A 15,088-nucleotide genomic window follows, 5' to 3' on the forward strand; every position below is an offset into this window, starting at 1 on the left:
TTTTTTTGTTTTTTAAACCTGAAATGGTCGGGGCTTTTCCGGCGTCTGGCCCCTGCAGTATAGCCCAGTCCGGTTATTCTTAACCCAAGTACCATTCTAGGGATAAACACAAGTACTTGGGAACCCACAAACACCACCTCTCCAGGGATTTTTGGGAAACCTGCCAACTAGGAGTTACTTACATTTTAGCTGGCGTAATAAAAATGGTATGCTCACTTCTAAAGGGTCTCTCTCAATTTCAACAAAAACGAAAAGGAAAAGCCGATGCCGTGTAGGAAACGGCAGGTTCCACGGTCACCAAACCTAGGACGCGGAAACGCACACTCTCACATTTACCCCGTAAGTTATTCAAAGCCAAGAATAGACGTTGAGCAGACTGGGCGCCTGGGCCAATCCCTGCACCAATGATGGCGCCTCTGGGTCGGCTCCGGCCGGGCGCACACGGCTCCGCCGCCCCTTCCGCAGCTTTGGGCTCACAGCCGTCCTCACCGGAGGCCGCACGCAACAGGCCTCGGATGCGGACGCCGCCCGCCCGGGTTTCTCTTCCTCCTAGGACTCGCCCGAGAGGCCTAGGCCGCGAGCCCCGAGCTCGAGTTTCGGACGCCCCACCTAGGCGCCGCGGCCCCTCGCGCACGCTTACCTTCTGAAGGTGAGTCGTCCGGCGCCGCGGCGGCAGTGACCGCGGTCGTTGTCGTCGGCGTCGCCGGGGCTGGCTGGCTGGGCGCCGCCGCCGCCGCCGCCGCCGAGTCCGGCTCGGTGTCGGGTTCCGGATCTGGGTCCCGTCCCGGCGTGCTGCTCCGCGGACCTGGCGGAGAGAGCTGCAGGATAGGCCTACGGCCGGGTACCGCCCGGGACTTCTTCCCCATCGCGAGCCCGAACGCGAGCTGCGAGCGTCGGACAACCTAGAGGGGCGGGCGTTCGGCGCGACGCTACGTAATCAATATTCATACACTGCGACACCGCCTCCTAGAAGGATCCGCTTTTAACCGGCGGAGCGTGCGCCCGCGCAAGCGCCTTGGGCCCCGTACACTCTTCTGGCTCCTCCCCCGGGGGGGAAGGAGGACTTTACCCACGGGGCTAGACGATTGGCTGTTTTGACACATTGAAGAACCCGGTAGCCAATGGACAAGGAAAAAGGGTCAGAGTCAAGCGAATAGTACGGAAGGATGTGAGTTTAGACTTGCTTCCAATTACGTCAGGCTCCACCCATGCGGTTTTTGCGGAGTCTATTCTCTACCGTCTTGTCCTCCATTTTGTACCCGTTCTTGCCTATGTGTTTCTTGTCGTTTGTCGTCCAGGAAGCTGTGCTGCTTTCCAGGCCCTTTCCCAAGTTTCGCCCTGATTATTGTGGCTTACTTTGGATATAACATTGAACATTAGGTAAAATAGTAGGTCTTTTATGGTTTTGTGAAGTTTTTCTTGGGGCACAAAGATGACGTCTCATCGTGTGGCTTATCAAGTGGAAAAATATCACGACATAGTGCATACGAGGGTAGAGCCTAAATTGTGATGGGATACAGGAGCCTTCCCAACGTGGCCGCTTTCATAGATTTATCTTCCTTTAGCACTCTCCTCTCCCCTGTCCCATTCTGGAGCCAGCCACTCGGAGCGGTTCTCTCACCTTCATTCCTTCACACTAGTTGGAAAAACTACGGCATCGTGTGGCAAAATTATTTTCCTTCCTCAAGACCCGTTGCAGGCATAACATCTCTGAACCTTTTATCTCAATGCTGAGCCCCTCCCTAGCAACTTGACTTACCGTTGATACTCGTCTCCCACTTCTAAATTGAGTTTAAGAAATCCAGTGGTATATTTTTGGCCGCACCTCCCACCAGGGATTGAACCCACGCCCCCTACATTGGAAGCTCAGAGACTTAACCACTGGACAGCCAGGGAGGTCCCCAGTGGTATATATTTTTATATTCCCAGCGCTCACTCAGTTCTTGCTAGAGCATGCTAATAATATGTAACATTTATTGACCACTTACTATGTGTCAGGTACCGTCTAAGGACTTTATATGTAGAATTGCATTTGATTCTCACAACTTTATAGGGTAGATATCATTATTCCTAATTTATAGATCATATTCCTCATTTATAGATGAACCCTTAAATTGGTTGCTGAGTGCAAAAGCCATGAAAGCAGTGACTTGTCTGTTTTGTTCCCAGTATTGAAATGCACTTTCTGGAACACAAGCACTCAGTTTTTGAATGAATATAGTGCTTGAATATATACAAACTAGAAATAAGTAGCAAGAGTTCTTTCCTTTTCTTACCTATGGGAGGAATACCTGGATTAGAGTGGTTTGAGATTAGACCCCCAAGACTTCTGAAAAATTAACAGCTAGAAGCAGGGGAGAATATGCTGTTTTGAAGCTGTCACCAATGATTTCTTTCTCTCCCTTTCTTTTTTTGATTTATTTATTAAAAGAAGTAGTTGATACACAGTAGTTGTACATAGGAGTTTTGAAGCCAAACATCTGGATTCAAAACTCAACCCCAGCACCTTCCAGATGTGATTGCTATGACAAGTTTCTTTTTTTAAAACAAATTTATTTCATTTATTTTTGGCTGTGTTGGGTCTTCGTTGCTGCACACGGGCTTTCTCTAGTTGTGGTGCGCAGGCTTCTCATTGCGGTGGCTTCACTTGTTGCAGAGCATGGGCTCTAGGCGTGCGGGCTCAGTAGTTGTGGCTCTTGGGTTCTAGAGCACAGGCTCAGTAGTTGGGGTGCACGGCTTAGCTGCTCCGCGGCATGTGGGATCTTCCCGGACCAGGGCTCGAACCCATGCCTCCTGCATTGGCAGGCAGATTCTTAACCACTGTGCCACCAGGGAAGCCCTCTCACAAGTTTCTTAACATCCCTAAACTTGTTTCTGCAACTGTAAAATGTTAGTGATAGTATCCATAGAGTTGTTGTGAAGTTTAAATTACATCATAGTTTTAAGCTCTTTGTAATGCAGCCAGGAACAAAATAAGCAATTATTCTATAGTAGCTATTATTACTACTAATGAGCATTTTGTTTACATGAAAGTCCAGATCCTATTATAAAACTGGCTGTAAACAAGTGAGATTATGAGCTAAACCACAATGCATAGAAATGTGAAAGGCTGTTTTCCTTGGGGGAAATTTATATTTTTGGAGGTAGCTCTTAATGTTTGTAGCCAGGGTTCTCGACCCCAGCTGTTTAGAGAACCATCTGGAGGGTATTAAAGCAATATAAGAATCTGAATCAGGGCTGAGAGTGCAGGGCTCATATCAATTTTATTTTAAAAAGCTCTTTATTTTAATGCTTAGCCAGGGTTGAGAACCACTGGCTTTAGAGACATGTTTTACTGTTTTTGGCCTCAGAGAAGGTATTAGGATCTGAACCAAGAATGGACAAATCATGGCTAAATTACGCCTGCTTTTTATTTATTTATTAAAAAATTTTTTTTTTTGGCTGTGCAGCATGGCATGTGGGATCTTACTTCCCCCAACCAGGGACTGAACACACGCCCCTGTAGTGGAAGCATGGTGTCTTAACCACTGTACCACTGGGGAAATCCCAGGCCTACCTTTTAAAGGGTTGAACAAACAAAACAAAAGAATGTCTGACAGAGGACTGCCCTGGTGGTGCCGTGGTTAAGAATCCACCTGCCAATGCAGGGGACATGGGTCCAAGCCCTGGTTCGGGAAGATCCCACATGCCGTGGAGCAGCTAAGCCCATGTGCCACGGCTACTGAGCCCACATGCTGCAACTACTGAAGCCCGTGTGCTCTGGGGACGGCGTGCTGCAACAACTGAGCCCGTGTGCTTCAACTACTGAAGCCCTTGCACCTAGAGCCTGTGCTCCATAACAAGAGAAGCCACTGCAATGGGAAGGCTGTGCACTGCAACGAAGATCCAACACAGCCAAAAAAAAAAAAAAATCCTGTGATAAACCATGATGGTAAAGAGTAAAAAAAAGATTGTGTATATGTATGTTTATATATATGTATGTATGTATAACTGAATCACTTTGCTGTGTAGCGGTAATTAACACAACATTGTAAATCTATTATACTTCAATAAGTAATCAATTAAAAAAAAGAATATGTGACAGAGAACTGTGTAGACTATAAAACCTAAACTACTTATCTGGCTTTTTTTTTTTTTTACGTCTCCACACAGGGTGAGTAAACATGGTCAGTCACTCCCTTTAAAGAAAAATTAGGCCTGCTCTTTGATTGCCGGGGACCTAAACAGCTCTGGAATTAGTAAAATCAAATTATCAGAGCTTACATTTGACAAGTGAAACCTGGGAAGAACAATCATTTAAATAAACATGCATTTTCAAATATATTTAGTTATAATCATGACTGGTGGGCGATGTCTTTACTCTGTATTTGATGTTAATTTCAAAAGCCAACCTTCCTAATCCATATTAAAGCTCTGGCTTTTGGAACTTCAACATGAGATATGCTGCAGAGGAAGACTGTCCACAGAAATCCCAGCTTCAGCAGTGTAGAATGAAGTTTTAGGGTTGTGTGTGTTAATTCATCTAAATTTTATCATGTAAGAAATTAATAAACTGAAACCTCAGACTTCCCTGGTGGCGCAGTGGTGAAGAATCCGCCTGCCAATGCAGGGGACACAGGTTCGAGCCCTGGTCCGGGAAGATCCCACATGCCGCGGAGCAACTAAGCCCATGCGCCACAACTACTGAGCCTGCACTCTAGAGCCCGCGAGCCACAACTACTGAGTCTGCATGCCACAACTACTGAAGTCCGTGTGCCTAGAGCCCGTGCTCTGCAACAGGAGAAGCCACCGCAATAAGAATTGGCTCACCACAATGAAGAGTAGCCCCCGCTCGCCACAACTAGAGAAAACCCAACGCAGCCAAAAATAAATAAATGTAAAAAAAAAAAAAAAAAAGGAAAACTCAATTAAATAGTCTTGGGAGACTAGGACTGGGAGCTCTCATGCCCTGGGATGATAGCAGAGCTCAATAGGAAGAAAACTCTTCTTTCCTAGCAAGGACTCAGCCAATGAAAAGCCAAGTGCTTTGTTTACTATAGCTCTCCCAACTCCCCCCCCCTTCCTCGCTCCTTCCCTTGCCCTGGGGGGACTTGCACATGGCATGCCTTGGTTGCAAGACCCTGGATTGCAATTGTCTGATGATTCCGAATAAATCTATCTTTGCTGGAGAAATAACTGGCAGTATATATTTTTTAGGTCAACAGTCATTATTGTCTCACTCCCAACTGGGTGTACTTTGATCAATTCAATTCTGGGGATAAGCCCCAGGAGGTAACAATCAGGTTTAAGGGCTCAGTCCCACACAAGACTGCCCTTACTACAGAAGCCAGCTCCACATGAGGTCCCCATGCCACTCACACTTCTTTCTGGCTATAATATCAGGGGTTCCCACGACCTCCTCACATTTTTGAATTCTCTAGAAGCATTCACAGAACTCAGGAAAGCACTATACTTATGATTCCAGTTTTATTATAAAGGACACAAGGTGAGGGACTTCCCTGGTGGTCCAGTGGTTGGGACTCTGCGTTCCCAATGCAGGGGGCCCAGGTTCAATCCTGATCAGGGAGCTGGATCCCACATGCTGCAACTAAAAGATCCTGAACGCGGCAATGAGGATTCCACATACCACAACTAAGACCCAGCGCAGCCAAATATTTATTTAAAAAAAAAGATACAAGGTGAGGTGTGGGAGGGAGCACAGAGCTCCCATGCTGTCTCTCTGTGGAGTCCTCATGTCACCCTCCCAACACATTAATGTGTTCTCCAACCAGGAAGCTCTATTCAGCCTTGGTGTCCAGTTTTTACTGGGACTTGATTACATAGGCATGGTTGATTGACTCACTGGCCACTGTGACTGTGAGTGAACTCAATCTCAAGCCCCCTGCCCTGTCCTTCTGGCCCAAAGTTCTAACCCTATATTCACCATCACAGGGTGGGTCTTCCTGGGGACTAGCCCTATCCTGAAGCTATCTAAGGGCCCCCCTGCCAAGAGTCACCTTATTAGCATAACAAAGACTTCTTCACTCAGGAAACTACAAGGGTTCTATAATCTCTATGCCAGGAATAGGGGAAAAAGATCAGATATACTCTTTATTATACCACATTATTTGACCTTGTGTGTTTCATGGAAGTTCATTTAAACCATGAAGCCTCATTTACTGGAAGAAATACCTACTTTTAGTCTCTAGAAACTGGCATAAGTCATTTGAACAATAAATGTCTTTTGATGTTGGAGTTCTGTGCAGACACAGGAAGGTATATTCTTGTGGCTTAGGGTTAATGATGAGCCGATTATATTAAAAAATAATGCAGGACTATCTTTGTTTTTAGGTACAAAATTGGAAAGAGCTGTGAAGATTAAAAGAAATGTAAGTGCCGTGGAGCAACTAGGCCCGTGAGCCACAACTACTGAGCCTGCGTGTCTGGAGCCTGTGCTCCGCAACAAGAGAGGCCTGCGCACCGCGATGAAGAGTGGCCCCTGCTCGCCGCAACTAAAGCCCTTGCACAGAAACGAAAACCCACCACAGCCAAAAATAGATAAATAAATAAATAAAATTAAAAAAAACAAATGTTAGAATTTTCTATAATATATACTGTGTTCTAGTAGAAAATAAAAGTATTATTAGGTTGAGGTAAATTAGGTTAATTCTGTTACCTAGAATGTGTTCACTGATGAGTGGCTCTGTAGAACAAATGAGCTTTCTTAGATCACAAAAATCATAGCAATAAACTTGGTAAGAATGGTCAATATGAAACTCCGTGTGCCATAAACTCTATTATTAACAGAAATGGTACCTACTTTTATTGTCACAGGCTGGAAAGGTGTAACCTTACTAGTTACATTATGCTAAATTATTTAAGAACTATGAAGTTTTCCTCCAAGAGTCACACCTTTATTTAATGGTAGTTAAGCACTAAAAAAGAAGGGACCCCTTTTAATAGCAATTTGTAATCAGGAAATTGCCAGAGTTGGAAAACACAAGGAAAGACGATGCTATTAATACATCACATGGTCCAGAAAACGAAACTGCGGACTCAAAGTGATGAGAAAAGTGAAGTGAAAGAATGTGGACACCTTTTTTCTGTTCTGGTTGGATTTCAAAGTGAGGAAGGTGGAAGAAAATTGACAGAAGAGTTGGGCTGGCTCCAGCATGAGTTCTAGGTCTTGAACTAAAATAGTGAGGACAGGAAAAGCTGGTCAGTGTCTTATGAACTGCCACCATGGAAACCACTGCTTTGCTCAACAATGCAAATGAACAGCTTTCTGCAACAGGGCCAGTCTTGAGCTACTTCTTATCTTTCAGAAATGGCTACAAGAGGGTTTGACATTTTTCAGGCTGTAGGTTATCATCCATTAGTCACTCATGAAAATATATCAAGTGAGGATACATATTTTGTGAAAGCTTTCTCTTGGTTATATATGTATATACAGGTCAAAATATATTTCTCGCTACAGTTGTAAGCCACAAGTTTATGGAGCTGGAAAGGCAAGACATCTTGTGGCCCCTAATTGCATCAAACACTTCGCATTAATCGTGGCAGAGATAATGTGAAGAAAGAGTCACATACCGCAGTATCTACCAATAACAGTACCACAGGGAAACTCACATTGTTATTTAAAATATATAATGTAAATATGGTATTGACATAAAAATTAAATGCTTATGAACAACTCAAGAAAGATCAAAGGGCATATAAGCAAGTACTATACAGATGGTTTCCTTAAAAGATAAATTTTAATATACAGAATAAAATTCAAGAGTTTATTTTTTCACGTCCCCCCGAATTTGTGGCCACGAATGCCTCTGAATCTGAAGAGGAAAGTTTATATTTTGGTCCAATACGTTATTAGACTGCCTGTATGATCAAGTCCGGCTTGATTATCATAAATCATAGAGGTTAATGGAATTTACTTTGAAAATGTATTACTTTTACAGATAATAAATTTTCAATTTTTTCTTAGCTAAGAGTTTATTCCACTTTAGCCTCAGAACCAGATTCAAGATATCTTCCTTAAAAAAAAAAAAAGATATCTTCCTTAACAGCTGGTCATCACGTTAGGCTTAATCTAGGCAAATTACTTAATACCTTATTGGAGATCATAAAAAAACTCCACAATAAATAATGAAAAGGGTATGCAAAATCATTAGCCTCTGTTTGCAATACAGAAAATACATGTCAGTTCTGGACCAAAATAATTCCATTGAAATACAAAAAGTGATAGGGAAGAATGAAAGGATTTGCAGTGACTGCTTTTGGTGGTCAGCTACAACGAACCAACAACCATCAGCTGTTTTGGAAAGTGTAGGTGGGTTTTAATTTTCAGATAAAGAATGTCTTCGGTAGTTTAAAAAAATATAAACTCTAAAAAAGCTTGTGAATCATATACAAAAGCAGCTGTCTGAGACCAAGGCTGAAAACCAGAAACTGTGTGTTAGCACCACCAGCAAGCACAGGTCCTGTGACTCATCTGCCCTTCTTTCTTGTGCAGAATGCAGACTTGACTGTTGTACACATCATTTACAGGTATAAAAACCGGCCTGGAGTACAGGTTTCCTGTTGGGTAAAGTCTTAAGCCCTAAGAGGCACCAAGCAGTTCCAAAGGCTGGGCAACCATCCAGATCACAAGTTCCGACGATATAATAAGTCCCGTGTTGCCTTATCAACTTTTTGCTGGTAGTCCTCCAATTTGTCAAGTATTTTCTGGGACAGCTGTAGGAGAAAAGAAGGGAATCATTGGAGAATAGGTCAAGGACTGAAAAAGACTAAAGTTATCAATCACTTTGACTTCAGCAACCAGATTTCCCCTAATAAAGTTGTGAGCCATTGTGCTTCATTTAACCACCATTCAGTATAGGAGTCTGCTCTGTGACTCCACTGATATAACTGGACTTTTCTGCTATATACAATACTCCAACCCTGTTTCCCTAACGAATTTCTAAATATGCAAATCATACCAGTATTTTTAATAAAAGCTTTATTAGCTCTCTTCCCAGAACCAGAGAGGTTATATCTGACTTAACTAATCATCTCATAAAGGGATTGGGCAGCATGTGAAGGGCAATAAATGGCTTCTGCCCTCTCCTTAATCCTTGAGAACCAGAAAAGCAAGCTTTAAGGTGTAACTGCTAACGCAAGGGCTTATATAAAATGCCCCAGGAGAGGGTTTACTCACTGCAATGTTGTGACTGTTGGCACTGTTCTCTCCCAGAGCCTGCAGAAGCTGATCAATGGAAGAGTATGGGAGCCACACCATTGGAGCTGTTGCAGACAGTGGAAACTGGAAAGAAAAATACCTATTATTTGAAGAAAATCTGAAAAGTGGACCATTTCATCTGGGTAGCTACTTCCACAGGATTCGATAACATGAAATGCTTTACTTGTTTTCACAACAAGAAATTGTGTGTGTGCATGCATGTGCGCACACACACGTGTGCACACGGTACATGACTGGAACCCCGCATCTCTTTTCAACTGGGGAACTGGTCCTTTTCTTAGTTAAATCAAATGTATTTTTAAATTCATATCATCTTTTATCTTAAAGTAGGGCTAAGGCTGATTAGGGATAAACACACTCAACAAAACTCTTCTCTAAATTGTCAATGAATGATACTATTTCCAGTCTGAAATTTAGATGTAAATTATCTGAAAAAACTTTGGAAAAGGAAAGTGTGATAATACAGAATTAAAAGGAAATGTGGATACAAGCCTACCTCAATTCCAAAGTACTGATGTCCTTTTCCCAATACAGCATCCACATATTCTGAAACCAAATCCACAGCTTCTTCTAAAAGGTCATAGTTTAAGTAGAGACGGAGCAACTCAGCAGCATCAACCTTCTGTAAAAAGTTAGTGATTGAGAACACTTACCAATTTCCATCTTACCTGGGCATGGACCAAAGGATGTTGAGTGTCTGATTCCCTGGCATTTATACTTTTCATTATAAATAAACAAACACCTTGGTTTACTTATCTTGGGATGAGGGTCGGATTCCCAAGAGCCCAGTTACCTCTGCGCACCTTGTGAGGCCCTTTCTGTTAAGTGGCCTTCCTCACCTGTTCTGTGATCTAAGACACATTTTAATTCTTTCCTAATTTGTTTCCACAGTAGTAAGTCAACAAACCTTCCCAGAAATGCTGAATACCAGAGATAACATAGTCACATTAATTCTCAGAAACATACGAATGACAAATGAGAAAGAAGTTAAAAGAATCACCAACTTTACATGCTTGAATTACATTTGTATTTAACTCAGGGTGAGAGAAAAGTGATACAGCCTCAGTTTGGAAGGCCTCTCCTAATTATGTCAATTATGTCAATTATGCTTTCTATATTCTGATTTGATCACAGTCTTAACTTTTACCATCTTAGTTGCTTTCTCTACTTTTTAACTTAAAAAAATAGGTTAACTTTCTTAAGCTTTATATTCTCTTTTCCTATTGTGCCCAATGTATTTCAGGTACAGTAGTTCTCAAACTTAGCATGCATCAAATCAAATCATGACCTTGTTAAAATATAGATCCTGGATCCCAACTCCGAGGTAATTTGATTCTGTAAGTCTGGGATGGAGCTCAGGAATCTATATTTTGAAGAAGCCCACCATCAAAATAATTTAATGCAGGTGGCCCAAGGACCCAATTTTGACAGAAACTGAAAGAAACACTGTTGTAGAATGTAGTGGAATAACTGAGGACATGGAAAGGAGATGTGACCCATAAGCCCCCCGCCCGGCAAACCGGGGGCCTGCGAAGAAGCATTGGGTGCTTTGGGCACTGATCCATGAGATGTCCTCAGTATAATCAGAGTGGTGGGAATGCAAGGAAATGTCCTTGTGCTACTTCAGTATAATCAAAATAATGGTGGGAACCTTGTGCTGCTTTTGCGCTCAAGGACGAAGCACGGCATGTTTTCAAGAAAGCCCATTATTGCTTGTATAATCAATAGAAACATATGTTGCTGCTTTGGCATTTCTGGAATGTTAAGAAAATAAGTCTTAAAATGTAAACCTAGATAATGCTTTAATAAAAGCTACCACAGCAGGACAGACGGCGCTGTTTTGCCTGAGCGAGCGGCAGCCCTCTACTGCTGTGCTTCGGCACAATTCATCTCGTGTGACGAGCTTGCTTTCGGCCCTGTCATAAGATAAACTACAACAGTAGACTTTGAAAAGAATTCCACTCACTCCTGTGAATTTTTTGAGTAATGAATAGTGAATGCTGTGTTCCATATATACTCATTGTTCTAAATACACACTCATTGTTCAGTGAGCACACAAGCATGCATTAACTTAATCACCAACACGGAGAACTTTAAATCTGAACACCCAGTACGTCACAGGACTGAAGTAAACTGTTTTTAGCTGAGACTGAGAAGCTGTAAGTATATAAGTCGGTATATTTCCATAAATTGTCACTCTATCTTTTCCTTTTTAATCATCTCATGAAGTTATTCAGGACGATAAAGACCAGGTTCTTACTCTCTATAAGTTAAGATACCACTTACCTTATAACTGTTTATAAGCCAGTTAGGCAGAGGCACTCCATGAGACAAGAGCTTGTTGATTACACAGTGGTGATATAAGTTATTCTGGACTTTGTACTTTTCCAGGTAAGTTGATAATAGCCTCCATGCTTCATCTGTAGCACTTGATAAAAGGAGAAAGGACTTTGAGTTCCAGATTCTTAATAGATAATTATAGTACCATTCAAAACATGTATTTACATGGAAAAAATCTTTATAGACACTCACAACAGAATTGATAATACAGCTAAATGACAACTAACATTATTAGGGCCAATGTGACTTAGGGGTGGTACTAGAAACTAGATGACTTGGATTCTTGTATTTCCCAATAACCACATATTAACTCAACTAAACAATTCACTTTACTTGTTTGTTCCAGATTTCTAAAACAAGGAAATTGGCTCAGACCACTATTTCCAAACCTGATCAAGCATTAGAATCATGCAGTAGTTCTGATTTAGAAGATTAGGGTGATATCTTGTAATCTGTACTTTGATAGTAATTCTGGTGTTAATTTAGGGTTTGAAAAATAATGTCAGAAGACTTCAAGACTGTAAAATGCTATAATTCTAAAGTGCTAAGCTGCATAATACAAATTATAAATGCAATTCAGGAAAGGGAAGTTTACTGAGGGTTAGGGTTGTTAGAGAAGGATTCTGAAGACACTAAAGTACATTCAGGTAGACACTGGGGAAGGATATGGAGGGTAAGCCCTTGCAGGGTTGGATGAAGACTAGGGCTATACCTAGACTCCTTAGTAGTGATGACTGATGAGAGCTGATTGGCTGCTAGCCAGGCCCAGGCTTCTGCTTGGGCTGCCTCTCCTCCAAACTGCAATTTGATGCATCTGCAATGAAAATGGTTCCACACAGAGTAAACTAATTTGCTGAAAAGCACCACATTATTTTGCTACTGAAACTGGAGACGAGATGACAACTTTAGCTCTAGTCTATTACTAAATTCACCCTGGGTACTGGCTCTTCCCTCTCCTCACAGCCACACAACTGGATAACCCACAAGGCCATTAATAAGTGTTGAGATTATTTACTTACAAGAGAAAATTGATGATGAAAAATTCTGATGGTGGGCTTCCCTGGTGGCGCAGTGGTTAAGAATCTGCCTGCCAATGCAGGGGACATGGGTTCGAGCCCTGGTCCGGGAAGATCCCACATGCCGCGGAGCAACTAAGCCCGTGCGCCACAACTACTGAGCCTGCGCTCTAGAGCCTGGAAGCCACAACTACTGAGCCCACGTGCCACAACTACTGAAGCCCGTGCGGCTAGAGCCCATGCTCTGCAACAAGAGAAGCTACCACAATGAGAAGCCTGCTCACCGCAACGAAGAGTAGCCCCTGCTCGCTGCAACTAGAGAGAGAAAGCCCGCGTGCAGGAAGGAAAATCCAACGCAGCCAAAAAAAAAAAAATCTGATGGTTTATTTCTAACTCACAAACAACTTGACTAATATTTAGGTATAATGTAACTTTAATAAGAAGTACTTTTTAACAATGTTTGCAGGGGCCACTAGATGTCCTAAAGGATTGAAGAGAACATATGCCTTATCTAAATGGACACCACTATTTAACCCAGGTTATCTACTGTCATGTGGCCATGTGGGCTCAGGAATGCCAGATATGATTTCTCAAAAGAAGCTATAAATCAAGATTAAAAAAAAAAAATCATTGTGTGTATTACACAAAAACTGTTTTTTAAAGCAGCCTTGTAGGATACCGGCTCGTGTGACTACTGCTTCACACTAAGCAACAGCAGAGTATTTTTGCATTAGAAAATTAAGATTACTGAAAGACAATTGCATACATACTTGAAAGCAAGTCCCTCAAAGACTGGCATTAAGGGAAGCTTAAAAGCCTGGCAGAGTGCTATGGCAGTGTCAAAGAGGCCAGCCTGAACCAAGAGAGTGACCATCTCCTCTGCTGACGAACTTCCTGCGGAAATGGAAAAGAGCTATTTAGTGCACCCAACGGCATATGGAAATGAACTGAACCCAAAGACTGCTTCCTTGATGAATACCTCATAATAACAATGACATGCTTTAATACCCATCTAGTATACTATGTCCACTGCCCGGCCCTAAAATGTGCTGTTGGTGCTGAATGCCTACCTGCAACCGCGACTGCTGAGGGATCGTGCTGAGCTAGAGTGAGGCGAATGCGAGCCAAGGAACACTCTTTCTCCAGATCTTCTAGTTCCAGGATTTCAATTTGTCTATTTGCTATAAGCCAAAGAAAAACATTTTGAATTCCCAAAGTACAAAGGAAGTGCCTATTAGACTAACTCAACCTGTCAATTCCCACTAAAAATTAAGTAACATTCAGTTTTAATTTCATGAAGGTGGGGAGAAAACAAGGGGTTCAATAAAAGCTAACTTGAAAAATAAAGTAACATCCCGGTCTCACACTACAGCTGAGTCAAATCAAAGGACTCTAATGACAACAGCTGCAAATGAGGAGGCGCTTGCAAGGCCTTTCACAAATAATTTCAATTAACTCTTACAACTGTGAAACACTGCTATCTCTATCAGTAAGAAAGGAGCATGCTCAAAGTGAGAGGCAGAATTAAAACCAACTGTGCCTGACTCTAGAACCCAGGCTCTTTAAGGAAGGAAATCATGCCTCCATGGTGATACCAAAGGAGCCTGATAAAAAAACGTTTGGTACTAAGCTGATTTAAAAACAACAAACAACAAATGCACACGCGCGCGCGCGCGCACACACACACACACACACACACACATTTTTAAGCATTTTCATTTCCCATACAGGCATACAAAGTTTCAAAGAGCTACCAGACAACCTTTAACAGAATATTGAAAACAAACTACCAAGAAGGAACTTTACAATATTTTAATAATATAACTACCATACATATACAATATACTACAATATAATTATACACAGTATTACAACTACTATCCAAAAAATAAATATAAAGAATACTACTATAACAATATAATTGCTCTTCAGCAAAGAATCAGCATGAGATCCCTGACTCACTTGGGGCAGCTGTGCATTCTCCATCATGATTCCTCTTAGGGGATGCTCCAGGGCGATCATACTGAAAAGACAAAACAATAGATATAACTGTGAGAAACTAGGGTTTTTTTTAAAAATTAATTTTATTTTTTGGCTGCATCGTGTGGCATGTGGGATCTTAGTTCCCTGACCAGGGATTGAACTCATGCCCCTGTGGTGGAAGCGTGGAGTCTTAACCACTGGACTGCTGGGGAAGTCCCTGAAAAATGAGCATTTTATTTTCATATCATTTTTTTTGTGTGTGGGAACTTTTATTCTTTTTTCTATTTTATTCATTAAAAAAAATTTATTTATTTATTTTTGGCTGTGTTGGGTTTTTGTTTCTGTGCGAGGGCTTTTTCCAGTTGCGGTAAGCGGGGGCCACTCTTCATCGCGGTGCGTGGCCTCTCTTGTTGTGGAGCACAGGCTCCAGATGCGCAGGCTCAGTAGTTGTGGCTCATGGGCCCAGTTGCTCCACGGTATGTGGGATCTTTCCAGACCAGGGCTTGAACCCGTGTCCCCTGCATTGGCAGGC

At 42.3% G+C, this 15,088-nt stretch overlaps 2 protein-coding genes and 1 long non-coding RNA gene across 8 annotated transcripts in view; 1 reads left to right on the forward strand and 2 right to left on the reverse strand.

Annotated features, from left to right (window-relative positions):
* Positions 1-904, reverse strand: part of FNBP4 (formin binding protein 4) — a 38,216-nt gene extending 37,312 nt beyond the window's left edge. For 2 of the 4 annotated variants that reach the window (XM_073808942.1, XM_019948103.3), the window contains exon 1: positions 641-900. In XM_073808942.1, coding sequence (XP_073665043.1) covers positions 641-866 — 226 coding nt within the window. In that variant the 5' untranslated portion in view covers positions 867-900. Of the gene's footprint in view, positions 1-640 lie in introns of all 4 variants that reach the window. The other 2 variants (XR_002179004.3, XM_019948104.3) reach the window with 2 other exon arrangements.
* On the forward strand, positions 346-6,569 carry LOC141279391 (uncharacterized). The gene is made up of 2 exons (XR_012333533.1): positions 346-649; positions 6,331-6,569. It is a non-coding gene; the product is annotated as an uncharacterized lncRNA (long non-coding RNA).
* A 1,040-nt stretch (positions 6,570-7,609) lies between these two features.
* NUP160 (nucleoporin 160) overlaps positions 7,610-15,088 on the reverse strand; it is a 54,802-nt gene continuing 47,323 nt past the window's right edge. For all 3 annotated transcript variants that reach the window (XM_073808941.1, XM_019948309.3, XM_019948310.3), the window contains 8 exons: positions 14,536-14,596; positions 13,644-13,754; positions 13,344-13,467; positions 12,270-12,371; positions 11,504-11,645; positions 9,714-9,839; positions 9,176-9,280; positions 7,610-8,712 (listed from right to left, as the gene is read on the reverse strand). In XM_073808941.1, the coding sequence (XP_073665042.1) occupies positions 8,623-8,712; positions 9,176-9,280; positions 9,714-9,839; positions 11,504-11,645; positions 12,270-12,371; positions 13,344-13,467; positions 13,644-13,754; positions 14,536-14,596 (861 nt within the window). In that variant the 3' untranslated portion in view covers positions 7,610-8,622. The remainder of the gene's footprint in view (positions 8,713-9,175; positions 9,281-9,713; positions 9,840-11,503; positions 11,646-12,269; positions 12,372-13,343; positions 13,468-13,643; positions 13,755-14,535; positions 14,597-15,088) is intronic.

This window comes from Tursiops truncatus, chromosome 8, assembly GCF_011762595.2.
Source record: "Tursiops truncatus isolate mTurTru1 chromosome 8, mTurTru1.mat.Y, whole genome shotgun sequence".
NCBI classification, from domain to species: Eukaryota; Metazoa; Chordata; class Mammalia; order Artiodactyla; family Delphinidae; genus Tursiops; species Tursiops truncatus.